Source organism: Anomaloglossus baeobatrachus, chromosome 10 (assembly GCF_048569485.1).
Source record: "Anomaloglossus baeobatrachus isolate aAnoBae1 chromosome 10, aAnoBae1.hap1, whole genome shotgun sequence".
In the NCBI taxonomy this organism is placed as follows: domain Eukaryota; kingdom Metazoa; phylum Chordata; class Amphibia; order Anura; family Aromobatidae; genus Anomaloglossus; species Anomaloglossus baeobatrachus.
The window spans coordinates 114,850,281-114,872,903 of NC_134362.1; the positions used below are offsets into that span (position 1 = coordinate 114,850,281).

A 22,623-nucleotide genomic window follows, 5' to 3' on the forward strand; every position below is an offset into this window, starting at 1 on the left:
TACATGTTTGGTGTCTACGAACTCACACTGACCTGAGGCATCACACCCACACATCAGTTTTACCATACAGTGAACACAGTGAATAAAATATCTCAACAACAATAGTGCTATCGCACTTTTTTTTGCAATTTTTCTGCATTTGGAATTTTTTTGCCATTTTCCAGTACACTATATGGTAAAACCTATGATTTCATTGAAAAGTACAGCTCGTTCCGCAAAAAAATGAGCCCTCATAAGACCATATTGACTGAAAAATAAAAAAGTTACGTCTCTTAGAAAAAGAATGTCGAAAGAAAAACGGAAAGCGAAAAATCGGCCGGTCGTGAAGGGGTTAATATTGCTGCTGCCACAGGTACGATGTTGTTCGGAGCTTGGATGGTCCTGCTCCACACAGGTGGAGCGGTGCCCCGGGGCAACTGTTGGTGCTTGTAAGTGTCGATGTAGTGATAGAAGTCTATGCAGTGATGGAAGTCTATGCAGTGAAATAACGGAGACAACACCAGGGGGTGCAGTTTCAAGATGTTTACTCACGATGGTTGTTTAACACGGCAGCTGTTCGGTTGCCCACTGGTGTGCTGGAATCCCCTGTCAGTGACCTCCGCTGATCCCGGGTAGATCTGGGAATAAAAGCCGGTGCACCCCTCTGTTGTGTTCCTTTCTTCAGCTGACTTCTAAGCCTTGCCTTTGCTGGATGAACCTGGCTTGGCCTCCACTACAGCCTCCGGGCCGGGGGCTTGCCTAGTGGGTATTCTACCCCCTTTCCAGAGGTTCTGCTGTGGGCTGTGGCCTGGGGTGCTTGCAACTAACCTGGGCCTCGGTTTTTACCTTTGGAATTGACTTCTCTTCCTCCAGTTTCTAGGGACCGTCCCCTGTATGCAGCTTGATCCCTCCACCTGATATTGCTGTGGAACAGGCCACTAGCCTGAAAGCTGTCTGTGGCCCTAGAATCCCTTCTGTTCTGCTTGGTGTCACCTGGGCCTAGCCGGGCCCCAGGGTCTTCACCAGGAAGCGTCACTTTCTCCTTCTTGCTCCTGACTGACTAGAGCACTTCTCCTTTCAGCTCTCTCTTTACTTCAGACTCCTCTGCCTCCCGCAGACTTCTCACTCTTTTCAACTCCCAACTCTATCTGACTAAACTTGACCTTCCTTGTTCTACTCTACTCTCGGCTGGCTCCTCCCACCCACCCAGTTGCTAAGCTCTTCCCTATGGAAGCAGGGATGGGTCTTACGGCACCTCCCAGCATGCAGCATGGGAGGGTAGCTGCCACTGTCCCTGGTCCCTGTGTGTGCCTAACAATGGGTGTAGTGTAGATTTGCCTGTAGACCGGCGTTTACTCCTTTCCTTACCCAGGATGGGACGTCACACCTCTGGCTGAGGTGCAATGTTCCAGTGGCGACGGAAGCCTCAGGGGCGCCACACTCCCCCACAGTGAATCCCAGCACGTCCGCGGGCTGAAACAACAAGAACAGTGGAAGAAACTGCAAAAGACATTTTTATGTGCACATGAAACATTAAAACTTTCGAACTTTTCTTCCCAGATTCAGATTCGCGCCCTTTTCTCTGGCACGCCCCCCATCTTCCTGCTCTCAGCAGTTTCGATAATGGCGGGCTGTCACCACAGTAAAGCACGATTCAAGCACAGTCCTTTCAAAGGTGCACAGTACCCCTTGGGGCCGGGCACGTTATCCTGTTCATGACGCCAAAGTTGACTCGCCCACCCCAGGGTTATGGGACACCCGGTGCCGGGCCGGACTAGTCCGGGGGTTGTCAGCGGTGGCGGGGCCCGACTCCGTGACCCTGGCGGGAGTCAATTAATATGGCTTCAATGGGGGTGCTTAAAGTTTATATTATTCGTGACGCCACCTGTGGTTTGCGGCTATTAAGCCGCTGCTGCTGTATGAGGCCTCTGGGGCTGGTGGAATGGCAGCTTGGATGGTCCTGCTCCCCACAAGTGGAGCGGTGCCCCGGGGCAACTGTTGGTGCTTGTAAGTGTCGATGTAATTGCGGTGTAGTGCAGGGCCGACAGGGCGGTGAAAGGACCGGACACAAACAACAGTCTCTTTACCTTCTCCTCTTTTACTGTGCAAACGGTTAGTCCTGGAAGACCGTTACAGGTGGTAGAAGGCTCCGGCCGGCCTGGAAGTAGCTGGGGTCATCTCTTTGGCCAGTCGAGTATGAGGCCTACTCCCTGCTCTTTCTTTGCTGTTATAGGACCCTGCACTCTGGATTAGCAATGGCCCTCTTGCTGCGGGGACCGGTGGTACGTCCCTCTCCCTGAGTGGTAGGCTGCGCAGGCCCTCTCTGGTGCTTCTCTGCTGGAGTCCACACCGGGCCCTGGTGATGCAGCTGTACCTTCAGGTTGCTTTGGGGGCCAGGAGACCTGCAGTCCTCCTGCCCTTCGGATTCGGCTGCCAGTTTTACACCCTAGCAACCACAGACTCTGATGTCTAATTCTCTTCTGTGCCTCTCTGCCAATCCTGATTCACTGGGCCAAGCTATTCCAGCTCCAGGCCCCAGTCCACAGGACAGCACTACTCTGCATCTTCACTCTCTAACTTCCCTAACAGACTGAACACTAACTCCTCCCTCAGGTCAGGCTTGAGGAATGCTCCCTGGAACTCCAGGTTCAGAGCTCCCTCTGCTGGCCTGAGGGAGAAACTGCGTTGGATGTTGGTACCTACTGGCCAATGATTTCCCCAATTACCTCCAGGCTCACTATTAACCCTTTTGAGTGGGCAATGCTGTTGTGGCGACCAGGTCCTGGTGCGCCACACACAATACTACAAGGATGGGCACAATGCTACAAAGATGGGCACAATACTGCAGGACACAATACTACAAGGATGAGCACAATACTGCAAGTATGGGCACAATACTATAAGAATGGGCACAATACTACAAGGATGAGCACAATACTACAAGGATGGGCACGATACTACAAGGATTGGAACAATACTGCAGGACACAATACTACAAGGATGAGCACAATACTACAAGGATGAGCACAATACTACAAGGATAGGCACAATACTACAAGAATTGGCACAATACTACAAGAGTAGGCACAATACTACAAGGATGGGCACAATTCTGCCGGACACAATACTACAAGGATGGGCACAATACTACAAGGCACAATACTACAAGGATGGGCACAATACTACAAGGCACAATACTACAAGGATGGGCACAATACTACAAGGATGGGCACAATACTGCAGGACACAATACTACAAGGCTGGGCAAAATACTATAAGGAAGGGAATAATATTATAAGCATGAGCACAATACAATATAAGAATGGGCACAATACTACAAGGATGAGCACAATACTACAAGGATGGGCACAATACTACAAAGATGAGAACAATACTGCAGGACACAATATTACAAGGATGAGCACAATACTACAAGGATGGGCACAATGCTACAAGGATGAGCACAATACTACAAGCATGGGCACAATACTACAAGAATTAACACAATACTACAAGAATGGGCACAATATTACAAGGACACAATACTGCAGGGTACAATACCACAAGGTTGAGCATAATACTGTTGAGGAGAGCCATAAGATGAAATACTTAATTACCCTTTGGACATAGAGCACTGTGAGAAGTGTGTTCAATTAAATCAATTCTCTATACATAAGCCAGTCACTCTTAAAAGGAAGCCAAGATGGCCCCTGATGACATCACAGACCAAACCATCAGCATAAATCCACCAGATGACGTCCCTCCCATCACCATGGTATCATCCACTGAAGTCAGACCCACCCATCAACAGCAACACGGATCTCCCCATTGGCTAGCCCATGAACTGTCCCACTAAATGGGCATATCTGAACTTGTTTACGCCCCTAGCCTATATCAAGAGGACGCATGCTCTGTACTCGCTCTGTTCGGTGCCATTTTTACTGTGACCAAGAAGAGATTTCATATCCGACTGTGTCTGGTGTGAATTCTTTTACGGATGCACTTGGTCCATACCAATTTGGCCAGGCAGTAGGCAACTAGTGATCTCTGGTTCAGAGTTCACCTCAACATTATTGGTGCCCAACGTGGGGCCAATAGACGGAGACACCTGAAATCCTGATGAACCGGCAACTGGAATGGCATGACGTGCTGGACACCCCAGGAATTTGATCACCTCCTAACGAGAGTACGGTAGGTCTGCTGATTTTTCATAATCTGTAGTCTTCCCATGGTCTTGGTGGGGTGTGTGGCACTGATTGCCTGACTGTGTCCCGTTTGTTGGGGTATCTGTTGACGGGCAGATGGTTCTGGGTATTGGCCATATTAATCTCAGAAGAACCTTCACATATTCAGTTGCCTGTTGTGTGTATTTGTGAAGAGGGGAGATTGACTTGTAGTTAAGAGAGCATGTGGTTTTTTTGAGCAGTGTTTGGAAACGTGGAGGACGCTCCATGTGGTACAGTTTTTGGTTGTTGCCTGTCATATGTTTTGCGGTTCTGGTGGAGATATAAATAGAGTTGTGGCTCGAGGCCTAGAGTGAATGACTCGGCAAGAGGCCTAGAGATAAAGTGCAGGTTTTAATTGGTCAGGTTAGGCACGTGTTTATCACGTGCTCTCAAATTGATAAAGCGCAGGTTTTAATTGATCAGGTTAGGCCCGTGTTTTCCACAGGCTCTCAAATTTGTTGATTTGGTTTTGTACAAGGCCTAGATAAGAGGCTGGTAAAGGATATTGTCTGTGGTATAGTACCGCTGCATCCACCGCTGGATCCAGTGACAGCGGGTAACCTCAGTGACAGCTCAGCTGATCGCACGGCTGTCTTCATTTGCTGTATGGAGGTGACCGGAGCGGCTGTGTCTGCTGCAGCTCCGGTCACCTCCATGCAGCAGCGCTGGATGCGACGCTGGAGCATCCTGGAGTACGCCGGACAAGGAGGGCTTTTTGGGTTGATTAAAGTGGTGAACCAGGCAATGTGTTTGTGTTTTTTTTCTAATAAAGGATTTTTTCGGGTGTGTGTGTGTTTATTTACTGTAATTTACAGATTAATCATGGAAGGAATCTCGGGGAGACGCCTGACATGATTAATCTAGGACTTATTGGCAGCTATGGGCTGCCAATAACTCCTTATTACCCCGATTTGCCAATGAACCAGGGCAAATCGGAAAGAGCCGGGTACAGTCCCAGAACTGTCGCATCTAATGCATGCGGCAATTCTGGGCGGCTGTTGGCTGATATTGTTAGGCTGGGGGGCTCCCCATAACGTGGGGCTCCCCATCCTGAGAATACCAGCCTTCAGCCGTATGGCTTTATCTGGCTGGTTTTAAAATTAGGGGGGACCGTACGCCGTTTTTTTTAATTATTTAATTATTTATTTCACTACACAGTATAGACACGCCCACCGGCTGCTGTGATTGGGTGCAGTGTGACACCTGTCACTCAGCGTGGGGGGCATGTCTCACTGTAACCAATCATAGGCGCCGGTGGGCGGGGTAAGCAGGGAATACGAGATTGTTTAATGGGCGGCCGGCTTTTTCAAAACAGTAAAAGCCGCCGGAGCAGTGTGAACGCCGTGCAGAGCCGGGCCGGGGATCGGTGAGTATATGAGAGAGGGCTGCTCACTTCAGTCACTCAGGAGTTTAGCGGTCATCGGTGAGTCCTTCACAGGTGACCTCTAATCAGGACGCGACACAGACAGAGCCGCAGCATGACAATGAAGTCGGGTGAGGTTCACCCGAGTTCATTCTGATTGTGCGGCTCTGTCTGTGTCTGTGTCTGCTTGAATTCAGCGAGCGAGGTGCTGAATTCAAGTAAAGTGCTGAATTTAAGATAAGTGCATAGTTTCAACACAATTACATAGTTTGACACAAGAACATAGTTTGAATTTATCCTTATACGTTTCCCATTGGGTTTCTTTTGTTTTTTTCTCTTTGTTTTTCTACTTTACTGTTGATCCCCATTTGATAGGTGCTCCATGGACAATGCTACCAGGTGTGTATCTTGTCAGATGTATGCATGCCTTGAGCAGCCGTTCGAGGGTGAATATGTCTGCACTCGATGCAAGCATGTTGCGTATTTGGAAGCCAAGGTAACTGATCTAAATAAGCAGCTTGCAACACTAAGGGGCATTGCAAACCTGGAGAGGAGTTTAGAGCTCACTGAGCTTTCTCTGGCTGGGGCCAGGGATATGGAGGAGGGTGGAAGTGGGGAAGATCAGGACCCAGAGGTAGGTAGCTGGGTAACAGTTAGAAGAAGAGGTAGGGGGAAAAGTGTCAGGGAGCCTAGTCCTGACCTGGCACAACCTAGTAAATATGCCTGTTTGGCTGATATTAGGAATGAAGGGCCTGGACTAGGGTCACTACAGCAGGATGTTGCTCCTAGCAACCAGGAAAACAACTGCTGTAGGAAGGAGGGAAATAGGAGTGCAGCAAAGCCCAGACAGATGTTGGTGGTAGGGGACTCTATAATTAGGCGGACAGACAGGGTCATCTGTCGCCGAGACCGTGAATGCCGAACAGTGTGTTGTCTGCCGGGTGCTCGGGTTCGGCATATTGTGGATCGGATAGACAGGGTGGGGCTGGGGTCGGATCGGATCGGATCGGATGGGATCGGATTGCTGGGTGGGGCTGGGGAAACCCAGCGGTCATGGTGCACATTGGTACTAATGACAAAGTTAGAGGCAGGTGGAAGGTCCTTAAAAATGATTACAGGGAACTAGGAGAGAAGCTGAAGTCCAGGACCTCCAAGGTGGTGTTTTCAGAAATACTACCGGTGCCACGAGCGTCACTAGAAAGACAGCGGGAGCTTAGGGAGATAAATATGTGGCTTAGAAATTGGTGCAGGAAGGAAGGGTTTGGGTTCATGGAGAACTGGGCCGACTTCTCAGTCGGCTACAGGCTCTACGGTAGGGACGGGCTGCACCTCAATGGGGAAGGTGCAGCTGTGCTGGGGGAGAAAATGGTCAGACGGATGGAGGAGCTTTTAAACTAGGATCGGGGGGGAGGGAGGGTAGTGGAGCAAATAAGGGGATAGATAGAGCAGATAGAGACAGGGAGACGGTAGGGGTCAATGAAGGATTAGGGGGGGATGGGACATACAAGGAACGTAGGGAGGCTAGGAGTAATAAAGGTGTTAATAGGATTAAATGTCTACTGGCAAATGCAAGAAGTCTTGCAAACAAAATGAATGAATTGGAGACTCTTATGTCAACCATGGATTATGATGTGGTGGGCATTACGGAAACCTGGCTGGATGAAAGCCATGACTGGGTGACAAACATACAGGGTTATAGTACATTTAGGAAGGACAGGAAAGTCCAAAAAGGTGGTGGGGTGTGTATATTTATCAAATCTAACCTAAAACCTGTGTTGTATGATGACATTGAGGGGAACAGCAACTATGTAGAGTCAGTATGGGTAAATGTACATGGGGAGGGGAATAATGGAAAAATGCTAATTGGAGTTTGCTATAAGCCTCCTGACATACCTGAACAAATAGAGGGTGAAATGCTGGAACAAATTGAAAAGGCAGCTAATAATAATAATCGGGTTCTTATTATGGGGGATTTCAACTATCCAGACATACAGTGGGACATAGAATCTTCTGGTTCTGCTAAAAGCTGTAAGTTCTTATCTACCATTCAGGACCATTTCCTCTCTCAGATGGTAGATGAACCGACCAGGGGAGATAATTTGCTAGATCTGGTCCTGTCAAATAGACCGGATACAATTTCAAATCTACAGGTCCGGGAGCACTTGGGCACCAGTGATCATAATATGGTAAGCTTCGACATAATATTCAATAGAACATTTCAAAGGGGGAATGCTAAAACCTGGAATTTTAGGAAAGCTGATTTCAACAAATTAAGGGAAGAGCTTAAATGTGTAGATTGGGACAGAGTCATGGTAACTGGGGATACCGAACATAAATGGGGTAAGTTTAAGGATATACTGCTAGAGTCCTGTAAAAAACTTATACCCTCTGGTAATAAAATGTCCAGGAATAAAAAGAAACCACTATGGATAAATAAGACTGTACAAAGTATAATAAAACAAAAACAAAGGGCGTTTAACATCTTAAAGGCTGAGAATACAGAAATAGCATTGCAGGAGTATAAAGATATCAATAGGCAATGCAAAAAAGAAATCAAACAAGCAAAACTAGCTACTGAAACAAAAATCGCCAATGACATTAAAATAAATCCCAAAATCTTTTATAAATACATTAATGCCAAAAGGAAAACAAAGGATAGTATCGGACCCTTAAAATATAATAACAAGTTAGTTATAGAGGACAAACAAAAGACTGAGATATTAAATAGGCATTTCTCATCTGTATTCACCAAGGAACTGACTGTACCAGGGATCATTCAACAAGTGAAAAATCAAAGTCCACCACCCGATATAATTAATTTTACATAAGTTGAAGTACGCCTACGTCTGAGTAAATTAAACATTGACAAATCCCCAGGGCCAGATGGCATTCATCCACGAATATTGAGGGAATTGAGCTCCGTAATCGACAGACCGCTGTATCTCATCTTTTTAGACTCACTTGTAACAGGGTTGGTGCCTCAGGATTGGAGGATTGCTGATGTGGTACCGATATTTAAGAAAGGTAAGAGGGTAGATCCAGGCAACTACCGTCCAGTAAGCCTGACATCAGTAGTATGCAAAGTTTTTGAGGGCATTTTAAGGGATGACATGCAAAAATATATTGCAGAAAATAATATGATAACTGACAAACAGCATGGATTCATGAAAGATAAGTCGTGTCTAACCAACCTGTTGGGGTTCTATGAGGGGGTAAGTGCAAACCTGGATATTGGTAATGCAGCTGATGTGATTTATTTGGACTTTGCAAAGACATTTGATACTGTACCACATAATAGCCTTATACTAAAGCTCCAGAAGCAAGGACTAGGGGACACAATATGCAACTGGGTAAGGAATTGGCTAAAAGATAGGAAACAAAGAGTAGTCATAAATGCTACATTCTCTAAATGGGCTATAGTCAGCAGTGGGGTGCCGCAGGGATCTGTGCTAGGACCAATTCTTTTTACTCTCTATATTAATGACCTTGTGGATGGGATTGATAGTACAGTGTCAGTCTTTGCCGATGACACCAAACTATGTAGGATATTAAAAACTGACCTGGATAGTACAATATTACAAAAAGATCTGGATAAGATGTCAGAATGGGCAGATACTTGGCAAATGAGATTTAATGTTGATAAATGTAAAGTAATGCACCTAGGACGGAGTAATCCTATAGCTGCGTATACATTAAATGGAAGTAAACTCGGGACTACAGAACAGGAGAAGGACTTGGGTATTCTCATTACAAATAAGCTGAGCAGCAGCACTCAATGTCAGGCAGCAGCTGCTAAAGCAAACAAGATTCTAGGGTGTATAAAAAGAGAGATTAGATCCCGTGATCCCAACGTATTGTTACCCATCTATAAATCACTTGTAAGGCCACATCTGGAATACGGGATCCAGTTTTGGGCTCCACATTTTAAAAAGGACATTCAGAAGTTAGAGTCAGTTCAAAGGCGGGCAACTAGACTATTACAAGGAATGGAAGGCCTCCCATATGATGGCAGATTGAAAAAGTTAGATATGTTTAGCTTAGAAAAAAGACGTCTCAGAGGAGATCTCATTTATATGTATAAATACATGTGTGGTCAATATAAAGGACTGGCACATAACTTATTTCTTCCGAAAACAATACTAAGGACCAGGGGGCACTCACTGCGAGTGGAAGAAAAGCGATTCCGACACCTAAATAGGAAAGGGTTCTTTACAGTTAGAGCGGTCAGACTGTGGAATGCCCTACCACAAGAGGTAGTAATGGCAGATACTATAACAGCTTTTAAAAAAGGGCTGGATGATTTCCTCAGTACACAAAACATTGTTGGTTATAAATGACTTAGTGACTAAATGTACAACTGGTGGAGGAAGGTTGAACTAGATGGACCTAGGTCTTTTTTCAACCTAAGTAACTATGTAACTATGTAACTATGCTGTCAACTACCATTCACCGCTGCTACATCGCTGTCTGTGTCTGCTGTCAGCGGCCATGTAGCAGAGCTGAATGGCAGATGACATAGTAAAAACACATCCCTACACATTACACACGCTTGTCAAGTCAATAAATAAAAAAAAAAGGGTGCCCAATGCATACGTCACAGAACACATGATCTAAAGGATCGCACACAAAATTGATCAATTTAACATAGACTACTAACGCACGTGTGACAGCAAATGAACGACCTACGTGCAATCTCATTCAATCGCATATGCGACCTGGGCGTGTCACATCGCATACGAGATCGCATACCTAATTGTAAGGTGTAAAGCTGGCTTTACACAAAGAAGCCATGTGCTATTCTGGCAATGGCCATTTTGTTAGTAAATCTGTGTGGAGTTCTCAGTGACGTTGACAAAACTGCTCTCACTGAATAACCTATGAAGAGTTAGTAAACGTTTATAGTACTAAAAGATGGAATATTGAATGATCGGGTAGTTGTAGAAGACACTTAATACAGATCCAGTGTGCAGGTTGGATTGAGTCAGGACAGTCACAAGGAGCAATATCTTATTAATTAGTAAGCAATAAAAGAATAAGAGAAAAACCTTGAAATAAACGTATCTTAAAACAGATCTGATGAAAATAAATAAATATTCCAGTTATGGATCTGATAGATTGATCCTGAGAGTTGCATGTTTTAAAAATAAATAAATAAAATAAATAAATTAAAATAAAATAAATAATAATATATCCAAGGGAAGAAATGGACCCCAACTTGCATCATGCAGAGAGAGAAAAAAAAATGCTTGCTTATGGCTTCAGAGGGAGGAGGGAAATACAGGTTTTTCCACTAGAGTTTCAAGTTACAAGGGGAAGGGGGGAGGTTTGTCCTATCTACTATTTTGTCATAAAAAGGCCAAAAGAAAAAAAAAAAAAAGAAAAAGAGGTTTCCACATTTAATTCATTGTAAATTATAGTGGAAAAAGTAATTGCAAATAGTTTATTTTACTAATTTTATCCCAAAGGCATAAAAATTAACTGTGGACATGTTTAGATTTATTGATAGATATTCAAGCATAGAAGTCAGAAGTCTGTTAGATAGATAATTTTCTATGGCAAATCAGCATTTTGTAGTGATTTGTTTGGAAAATTAATTTTTATTTCATATTTGTTCCCACATGGCCAGTTTATTTGTTCTAGATTCTTTTATCCCTTCAAGTTATAGGACAGTATCACAGAGATGCTGATGATCTCCTCAATTTTTCAAAAATGAATGCCTCTATATCCAATATCCAGAGGTTGTGCTACGTTATTATTATAGTTATTATTAATAATAATAATAATAATAATAGTTTTCCATTATAAGGTTACACATAACATAATATTTATGGTGTACCCGGTTAGGTACAATCTATACAATGTGACTTTCATGCCTAAATGTAGCGCTCCGGGGCCACACACTTTTTTTAATCTAATTATGTTTTGGATAATAGATTCAAAAGGGGGGGAAAGATGATGTGGAAAATCACACATATTATTTAAGGTTCTAATTTGTTCATCAAATTGAGTTTTTCTATTACGTTTTCTTTATATTTTATTTCTATGACAGGATACAGCAGACAAATATATCTTATGATTGCTCTGCTGTAACAAGAATCGTCAGGTTTTGAACATGTCTCAGATGAGCCCATTGCTAATGCAGATTTTGAGTTTTTTCGTAGATGGATCCAGATACCAAGATGTTGGTTGATTCTGCACTGGATATGCTGAGGTTACGCAACATGATGTAATAAAAATCGAACCACTCGCTCCTCTCTCATCGAATTAGGAGAACGAGATGAAGATTTGCGATCACTGTGGTTTGTAGAGCGGAGGGGGGTAAGATAGTCAAAATGTGGATATAGGCAGCAGCCGGAGGAGATGCTTGCACAGGTGCAGACAACAAAGAAGCAGTGAATGGGCCTAGAGTTGAGAGTCCTTTACCAATGAAGACCAGTAACTCGGTGGCTCCTGTCACGTCTGTGACATTGGTCACACCTTGTGTTTTTAAATCCCTACAGGAACAAGCGATTCAGCAAGGGACGGAGTGTGAGACGCAGGGAGCCAGCTGACTGAGGAAGGTCTGTGGATAAAGGGCGGTAAGCTTTCTCTGCCATGAGCGCTCTACTCAATAAAGGCCCAGGTAACACATGTGACAAAGGTGTTGGGATGGACAAGATATGGGCGGCACCACTGCTTCAGTACCCAGGTGGCCAGACATATCCAGTCTTGTAAGACGTGTGCCTATTAAGGTAGAAAAAAACTGTAAAGACCTCGTAGAAGCACCCCCTCATCCGCTCTACTGCTCCAGTGATTGCAGATTAGTCATGTACATCTACCATGAGTAGGTTTATATGAGTTTTGTGCTTGTTGTGTGAATTTCTTTTCAGGCCTGCTGTGAAACATATCCAGTATGGAAAACATTACTGCTGAAAAACTCATGATGCAGGTGGTATGTAAAAATGGAGTTCCTAAAAAGTGGTAAAAGTACATATTCTATAGCAGAGGTCATTATAGAGATCAGTACCTGGGGATTCCCCTGATGAACCCCTGTCTGCCATTGTGAAAAGAGGAGAAACGCGTTGGGCTTCTTTCATGCTAAGTGTCTGACAAATATGCGTTTATTTTATTAGTCTGAGTGTGAATTGGACAGTGGAGGGTCTGTGATTGGACGAGATCTCCTCATGACTTTACCTTGCCTTATTGTTATTATATTGATACAGTGGGTACATGTACAGTGGGTACATGTTATACATGTGAGATATTTAATTTCTTTTAGGGTTTGGTCCTTGAATTTGCTAGATCATATTGATTTAAGCTACCAAACAGCTATGTAAAATACAGAGTTTGAATATTTAATCTTTGGGAATGAATTGGATATATATAATTGTATATTTGCGCCTCTTTATCCCCTGTATCTCACGGTTTCTATTTTTCTTCACTGACCCTAGCAGCACGTATTAGCATTAGAAGTGTAGGGATAGGAAGGGTGAGCCGTCGGTGAGCGGGGGTGCCAATTCTCCTTATAGGGTGCCGACCTCCGCTGCAAGGTAGGGACAGTTTAGGGCCATTGCCCCGATCCCTGCCCCCTCCTTTATTGGAATATTTAATTGTGTCTATAGTCACATGGGTGTATGTTGTTTGGAATTAAAATGATTATAACATAACAATCCACAAGATAAGGGTGGACGTTGGCAAATCATGTAACAAATTTTCCTTTTTCTTAATAATTAGATCTTTATATAAGATATTTTTTGGTTTAGCACCTAGAACTTAATTATATTTCTCACAGATACTTCAGATACAGTGTGCTATCCTGACCAGTGATGTACGAGCCTTATACAACTGCCTATATAGTGTGTTAAACATGTGTATCCTCCAATTCCAGATCCTAAATCAGTGTTAGGAGCACGTGGTCTCCAGCAAGGAAACTGGGTGATCCTAAAAAGACAAGTCAGAATGAGCCCTGAGTCGGAATCAGATGGGCCGATCCAGCTTTTCCCGACCACAGCAACTTCCATGAAGCTTGAGGAAAAACCCATCTGGAGACAGCAGCCGCTGTAAAGAGTCATCATACCAGCAGAATGAGGGTCACAACACACATAGTGCTGGATTATCTCACATAGAACCTTATGGAGAATTACTAGATTGGGGATGAAACATGGGAAATAACCATGATAAGGGAACAATGGGTACAGGAACATTACACAAATAAGGGCTCATGGTGGGAAAAATATTATCTGACCTGAACCAACCAATTATTTTAAGGGTTTAAGAGACTTTTTAAGGATAACATACACTTGTAGGTAAAGGCCACTTCACACATAACGAGATCGTACAACGAGATCGTTACTACGTCACAGTTTCTGTGACGCAAGAACGACTTCAATTGCGATCTCGTCATGTTTGACACGTACCAACGATTCACCCCCTGCTGCGAAATCGCTGATCGATGCCGAACAGCTTGGGCCATTTTTGGCTCGTTGGAGTCCTGCTGGGCTGCATGAATCTGTATGTTTGACACCCTATTTACGATTTCGTTGACGACCTAGATGAGATGCACGAAGGCGTGTTGTTGCGTCCCCGTTTCCACGCCCCTTCTGCGCCCATTGGTTGGCGCTGAGAACAATAGTGTTTAGTTACGTCGCCATTTCCGCGCCCCCTCTCTGCAACGATTGGTTAGCAATGAGAACACTATTGCGCTCTGATTGGGTATCACTTCATGCTTTGTTCCCTTTTGAGTCTTCTAGGAGCAAACCGGTGACTACACCCAGATTCATTCGTGCTTTGTTCCCGCTTGCTTGGTTTTCGGATCAAAGCTGCATCTTCCCTCATTCATTCCCGAGCGTGTCGCTGTATTACAGATTCATTCGTGCTTTGTTCCCGCTTGCTTGGTTTTCGGATCAAAGCCGCATCTGCACTTGTATATCCCTCATTCGTTCCCGAGCGTGTCGCTGGGAGGATCGAAACTGCGATTATTAATAGATAGCATAGACGGCTGCATTTTCTGGACGTGGTAAGTCATTTTCGTAAAGTCTATGTTACTTGTTCCATGTTTTTGTTATAGTATGGAAAGTATTTGTGTTTATAGATAGTAATTATTTTTGCGGATCATCAAAGTGGTTGGTTGTTATCTGTACACATATGTCCTTTTGTGCGTCCATCGTCCTTTTATGTGTCCTTATGTAGTATTGCTGGTTATTTTGTCCCTCTGATACAGCCGCCATTTTGTTTCTCTGACACAGTTACAGCCGCCATTTTGTTTCTCTGACACAGTTACAGCCGCCATTTTGTTTCTCTGACACAGTTACAGCCGCCATTTTGTTTCTCTGACACAGTTACAGCCGCCATTTTGTTTCTCTGACACAGTTACAGCCGCCATTTTGTTTCTCTGACACAGTTACAGCCGCCATTTGGTTCTCTGACACAGTTAGAAGTGGTGCACTTCTATGGGGGCGGCCATTTTAGTGTCTCTTTTACACCCCCCAAAAAATGTGATTGGTTTATAGCAACTTTTCTCATCTTTACATGTTTTTTTGCAGTGTGGACAACATGAACGACATGCAGCGTGTTGTGCTGGGTGCTGCATTGATGTTTGAGGCCGGTCGGCTACGTGAAGTGGAACAGAGGCGTTCCAAACGAAAGCGCCGCATGTGGACCAGAGAGTGGCTGCAGAAGAGGTACAAATACTCCCACATGCAACTGCTAAGAGAGCTCCAGGAAAATAATCCTCAGGATTTCCGCAATTTTCTGCGGATGTCAGAAGAATCATTTAGCCTTTTACTCGAAAGAGTTACGCCAATTATTCAGCGCAAGAATACAGCGATGCGTGCTGCCATCCCGGCAGATGAAAGATTGGCAGTCACGCTGCGTTTCCTGGCCACCGGACGCTCCCTGCAAGACTTACATTTTTCTTCTGCAATTTCAAGGTCCCTGCTCAGCATTCTTATTCCGGAGACATGTAGAGCAATTTTCCACAGTCTGCGTAACTACATTGAGTTCCCCAAAACTGTGGAGGAATGGCAGAAGATTGCCACCGATTTTGAACACCTTTGGCAGTTCCCAAACTGTGGTGGTGCTTTGGACGGGAAACATGTGCGGATCACTCAACCACTGAACAGCGGCTCCTATTTTTATAACTATAAGGGCTATTTCAGCATCATCCTAATGGCCCTTGTGAATGCCAATTACGAATTTATTGCTGTTGATGTTGGCATGAATGGCCGGGTTTCTGACGGTGGGGTTTTAGAACACACAGGCTTTGGTGAACGTTTGCAAAATGGTGAACTGCATTTGCCCCCCAACTCTGACACTACCGCAAACCTTAACTTTGTATTTGTGGGCGATGAAGCCTTCCCACTTCATCCCAATCTCATGAAACCATTCCCACAGAAAAGTCTAACGGCGGAAAGACAAAGGTTCAATTATAGATTATCAAGGGCACGCAGGGTTGTGGAAAATGCCTTTGGGATAATGGCAAATCGCTTCCGCGTTTTCCACACACCAATTAACCTGAGTCTACCATCAATAGACGCAGTTGTTTTGGCCTGTTGCGCCCTTCACAACTTTCTTCGACGGCGAGATGCTATTACGTACTGTCCAACAGGCTTTGTAGACTCTGATGACTTAAATGGCGAAGTGGTGCTTGGCGAATGGCATTCTGAAGATCCCGCAATCGCAGGACTTCAACCATTGGCGCCCGGCAGAAATACCGATGATGCGAAGGCCTGTCGAGAAAAGTACTGCCAATATTTTAATGGTCCTGGTGCAATTACGTGGCAGCATTAGATAAACTTGTATTGAGCACATTTATTATGCTGAGTTTTATTTTCTTGTATTGATTGGTTTTAGAAACTTCCCTTCTTAATTTTAAAAAATATATGGTTACTTGTATTATGTTCATCACATTTATACTAATTTTAAAATATATGGTTACTTGTATTGTTATGTTCATCACATTTATAATAAAATGTCATTTTTGCAAAATGATTACTTTAATAAACAGTTGTTTTAACTTTCCACAAGATTTGTTTGTCATTCATTCACTATTAAGGGCTACTGTGGGGAGCAGTACCACCATTGCTGCCGTTACATCACCCCCGGAGGCCCCAAATTATGAATATGAAGCCTTATATATTTTCATTTGGGGTTTTTAAACGGGGACGTTTGTGCGTCCCCGAAACCTTCAAACGACATCTCTTTTTCGATTTCTTATAATTGTATGTGCGCTCGCAGTGTGTGATACCACGACCCCTTGACACAGCATTTGCGTCATGGCGCGATCTCATTTCTGCAGCAAAGATCATTCTGATTTGTTAAAAGTGCGTCGCACTTTCACCTTCAAACATAGCATTGTAATATTTCACAAATCAACAATCCCGCCATGGCCGACGGCGGCCATTGGCTGGAGCAGGATCAACAACGTCCACCCCAATCTGATTGGAGCTAGCGTTCACGTGACGCTATCGGTCCAATCAGATGTGAAGAGGCGTTACCGCGGGTGACGCAACTGCGTTTGCTACGTAGACACACCAGCGAACAATGGCGGCACGCAGGAGGGCAACAGCTTGGGGAGAGGCGGAGGTCCGGTACCTAATTAGAGAAGTGGATGCTCGCGATTATGATTGCCGTGAGGCGCAAGAGCATCCACTTCTCCATAAGAAAGCGGTATTGCGCAGGATCCAACGTGGGTTGAGGAGGAGATTTCATTTGGAGCGCACCTGCGCCCAGATCCGAAAAAAATTAGCGGATCTGCGGTACCGCTCCAGTGCCCGGATCTCTGCCATACAAGCAGAGTTACAAAACCAAGGTAGGCGCAGATGAGTGTGCCTTGGCAACGTATAATGGTGTTCTTAAATATATATCTATTTATTTTTATATATATATATATATATATATATATATATATATATATATATATATATATATATATATATATATATATCTATCTATATATATATATGTATATATATATATTTATTCTAAAAATAAATATATAAATATATAATACATATATAAATAATATATATATATATATCATATATATATAAGTCTATACATATATTTTATAGATCGATAGATTATATATATATATATAAAACATATAAAATATATATATATATATATATATATATATATAGATATATAGATACAATTCGAAAAATATATTTAGATATATATAATAATAAAAAAAAAATATACATAATATATATCTATATATAATTATAAAAATATATCATATATTAATTATATATATATATAATTATAAAAATATATAATATATTAATTATATATATATATAATTATAAAAATAAATATATACAGATAATATTTAAATAATAAATATATATATTTTAATGTATATATATTTATTATATATATATATATATATATATATATATATATATATATTTCCCATGAACTGACAACCCTCTATCAGCACACAGTTTTCATATGTTCTGATATACCTCTTGTCCTTGGCACCCAGCTTCGCCATGCTTGGCAAAACATCATTCCCTCACCACCCAGCTTTTCCCATATCAGAGAGAGCATGGCAAAGCCGGGTGCTGTGGGTAGTGGGTCTTTTTCCCTCAGCACAAAAAAATTCCATCTCCTGCTTGTATTTTTGTACCCCCTCATATCTAGTTCTCCAAATACAATATTGGCCCCCACATAGCCTTCCATATAGTATAAAGGGTTCCACATAACCCTTCAGATATTAGAATGCATCCCATAGTCCTCCATGAACTGTAATGAATTTCCTAGAGTTCTCCATGAAGTTTCATTCACCCCAGAGTTCTCCATATATTATACTGCACCACATATTCCACAATGTGTTCAAATTCACCCCCATAGTCCTTGTATAAGGTAGGCTACGTAGTCCGCCATATATTTCAATGTACCCCCCACAGTCCTATATGTATCATAACGCAACCACATTAAACTTTATATTTTCTTAAGAACCCCCAGAGGAGCAAGGGGCCGCAGAGGAGGGAGAGCATGTGCCCGAGCCCCCGGTGGATCTACAGCCACCAGAGGAGGAGGAGGAGGAGGAGGAGGAGTACCACCCACAGGGGCCACCGGCCGGATCGCCCCCCGGTAATTTTTTAATATAACATTAACGCCATATAAAGTACAAAACAAAAAGCTGTTGAGTACTATAAAGTGTTTTTTGTTATCATAGATGCTAGTCCAGGCTCCATAAGTGAGTCTGTATCGGACGAGGGGGATAACCGTAAGTCATGAATCTCCTACTTTGTAATAATAAGCAGAAATAAAAATTATGATTTATTAATTTTACCATTCCCTCCATAGGCATACCCACTTTGGCCGAAATCATGTCCTCCCAAAGAAGGATTTTGTCGGCCCACAGGAGGCTGATGGCCAGAGTGGAGCGGCATGCGGCGCTGCTGGCCCGTTATGTGGCTGGACAAGGGGAGGGCAGCAGCAACTAACGTTTTTTTTTTTTTTGTTATTGTATCCATATTCATGTGTTATAAAAAATTTGAAATTGATATCTGCTGTTTGGTATGTCTCATTGCATAAAGCAAGTTAACAGCTATCACCACTCACAAACTCACCACTCACAAACATCATATTACATGTAGGCATCTGTATAGATGCACCAATCCCATTATCCACGAGGGGGGTGACTAGGCTTTACTGGTTGTTTGCTGTACATGAGTGTGTGGGTTGTGTGGTGGTATGCCAATGAGGGTGGAGTATGGTACAATCTCTGTAACTACCGTGTTTTGCCAGGGCATCACAACCATATGCTGAATTAAGTAACGCAGGCAGCAAGATTGAAACAACATAAATTTATTATTACAATGAAAATATAACAATCAATTGAAATTAATTTCAAATAACAAAACAACAACAATAACAAAATTTAGTGGCCGTCTTCATATTGGTGGACATATTCAGGCCGGGTGGGAGATGACAGTTGGCTTAAAAATGAATCATTTGAATACCTGGGATAATGTGGGGGGGGAAACTGTGGGGGGGGATACTGTGGGGGGGGATACTGTGGGGGGTGGTCAAGCTGCAAGCGTGGTGGATGCATCCTGTTCGGTGTACTTTGCAGGGGCTGGCGAGGAATCCATGTATTAGAATCATGGGACTGGTTCTTCTTGCATATCGTGTCATTGTCATCCAGTTCTCCTCGGCCTGCCTTTCTTAGGACTTCCAACATCAGTCTTTCGGCTTGCTCCCTCTGTGTGGAATCCAATTTGCAGAGTCTGTCCGATGCAAATGCGGCAAAGCTATCGACTGGGGTGCTTTTTGGCTGTGATAGCAGTTGGGTTGCCAAAGAATAAAATTCAGCCGATGTCACAGGGGTGTTGGCCTTCTTTTTGCGTAACTGTCTTCGCCGCATTTCACCAGAGGGTGCAGGTGCCTCATTATCCTCCACAATAGGCTCGCTCGATGTGGTGGGGTTCTCATTCAATTGGGGCCTCACCATATCTGTCTGAGGGTTCTGCGGGAACAGAAAAATAAATGTTAATTAAAAGTCATACATTAATAGTTAGTAAATTTAATTAAAGTGTGACAAAATTGTATTGGAGTGTACTTATCTGAACTGGAAGGGATAACATTTCCAAACTGCACAATAAATCATGGCAACAATAAGTTACTATTTTGTGTTCCTCAATGGCATGTACATAAAAAGTTTGAATACTATGTAACGTGAAGCAAATAAGGTACTTACATCTACAACAGCGGAGGTGTTGTCATCGATCGGGATGTCATCGTTTTCAATGTCTGCTTCCAGGTCTACGTTTCTTTGGTAGGAGCTTTCCATCATTCGTGGTAGCTCCTGGTCCCTTGTGAATTCCAGGAGATTGAAATACCACAAGGGAGAAACATATACCTGGTCAGTGCCGGCCCCTGACTTTTTTGATTTGTCCACCTTATTTGCTTCTTTCTTATATACAGTCCTCAAGCCTTGGATCTTCTTTTTTACTACTTTGACATCCACCGCCTCGCCTCCACTGTGTTTTTTAAAAAGATCCACCAGTTGGGCATAGGCGGCTTGTTTTTTTATTCTGTCTGAATATTCTGTGGATTTGATTCTCCACAAGCAGGGCAGTGATTGATACAAATCCAACAGCTCACGCACAAAGTCTTCTTTGTTATAATAAGCCATCTGAAATAAAGAATGAAAAATTTATATGTAAACATAAAAGAAGTTGCAATAAACCGATCACAATTTTTGGTTATGGTGTGGCAGAGACTAAAATGGCCGCCCCTATGTGTGGCAGAAACACAAAATGGCGGCTGTAGCTGAGAGACAAAAGATGAAAAAAATCCAGCACTCAAAGCATTCAACTGAAATTGTTTTATATTTTATTCATGGATCTGTGTAATTATTAAAGACGTTTCGGTCATCCGACCTTCATCAGTTTACACAGCTTTTTCATATATTTCTACAGAACCTTTTATGCGTAAACTGATGAAGGTCGGATGACGGAAACGGCTTTAATAATTACAGAGATCCATGAATAAAATATAAAACAATTTCAGTTAAATGCTTTGAGTGCTGGATTTTTTTCATTTTTTGATCTGGGGTGGGACCCTATCCAAGCACCAGCGACTATAGAAGGAGTGCCACATTTCTATATTTTATTTAATGAGAGACAAAAGAGCCAGCAATGCTAGGATAGGACACATTACAAACAGCACTATGGAGAGACCCCTCTTTAAAAGGCATTATACACGCACAGATAAAAGCCAGCAACTTTAACTCACATAATAACTATTAACATATATCTAACAGCAATCAACTCACATAATAAATATTAACATATATCTTAACAGCAAGAACATTATTCAAAAAAAAGCCCACCCCCCCAACAAGAAAAAAGACCTACCTTTTCAAAGAAGTGTATATCAATGTAGAATCCAAGCGGAATCGCAAATACGATCTCACCGACACTCGACAGCACTGCAAGGATACTCCAGGTGCAACTGCGGCTTCGATCCGAAAAACACACCAACAAAGCGACCGGGTACAATGGACGAAGGAATCAGGGTGGAGACGCAGGTTCTATCTCAAAGCAAAGCGCAAAAGAAGTGACAAAGGGTGGACGCGATCCAAAATTTAACCGCTAGATACGCCCCCTGCATGCCCAATCAGAACGCAGTATTGGCCGCCAATGAAAGCGGAGGGGGGTATGGAAAAGGCGACGCAAATGTGACTCACTGCATAATGGGATTGGAATCGTTAACATAGTAGCTGTGTGACAGGGTCCTTATCAATCAGAGCGGAGGGGGTGGAAAAGGCGACGCCCGCCCGGCCGCCCAATCAGAACGCAGTATTGGCCGCCAAAGAAAGCGGAGGAGGGTATGGAAAAGGCGACGCAAATGCACGCCTACGTGACTCACTGCATAATGGGATTGGAATCGTTAACATAGTAGCTGTCTGACAGGGTCCTTATCAATCAGAGCGGAGGGGGTGGAAAAGGCGACGCCCGCCCGGCCGCCCAATCAGAACGCAGTATTGGCCGCCAAAGAAAGCGGAGGAGGGTATGGAAAAGGCGACGCAAATGCACGCCTACGTGACTCACTGCATAATGGGATTGGAATCGTTAATATAGTAGCTGTGTGACAGGGTCCTTATCAATCAGAGCGGAGGGGGTGGAAAAGGCGACGCCCGCCCGGCCGCCCAATCAGAACGCAGTATTGGCCGCCAATGAAAGCGGAAAAGGCGACACAAATGCACGCCTACGTGACTCACTGCATTTTACTACGCCCCTAATGGGATTGGAATCGTTAACATAGTAGCTGTGTGACAGGGTCCCAGCGATTTCAAAGATCGTTATACGGGACGCATGCTCGTTCATAAACTCGTTATGTGTGACACCCAACATGCGATTTCAACAACGACTCATAAACGATCCAGAAAGTGTGACGTAGTAGCGATCTCGTTCACGATCTCGTTATGTGTGACTGGACCTTTAACCAGAGATCACTAGTTGCCTACTGCCTGGCCGAATTGGTATGGACCAAGTGCATGTGTAAAAGAATTCACACCAGACACAGTCGGATATGAAATCTCTTCTTGGTCACAGAAAA

General features: G+C 43.5%; 2 protein-coding genes across 2 annotated transcripts in view; one reads left to right on the forward strand and one right to left on the reverse strand.

Annotated features, from left to right (window-relative positions):
* KIAA1549L (KIAA1549 like) overlaps positions 1 to 22,623 on the forward strand; it is a 1,247,838-nt gene that overhangs the window by 1,203,857 nt on the left and 21,358 nt on the right.
* Positions 19,333 to 21,569, reverse strand: LOC142254517 (uncharacterized). Its single transcript, XM_075325618.1, has 3 exons — positions 21,420 to 21,569; positions 20,258 to 20,695; positions 19,333 to 20,026 (listed from the first exon to the last, which is right to left on the reverse strand). Exons 2-3 carry the CDS (start codon positions 20,693 to 20,695, stop codon positions 19,439 to 19,441), a joined length of 1,026 nt encoding a protein of 341 aa, XP_075181733.1. The 5' UTR covers positions 21,420 to 21,569; the 3' UTR covers positions 19,333 to 19,438.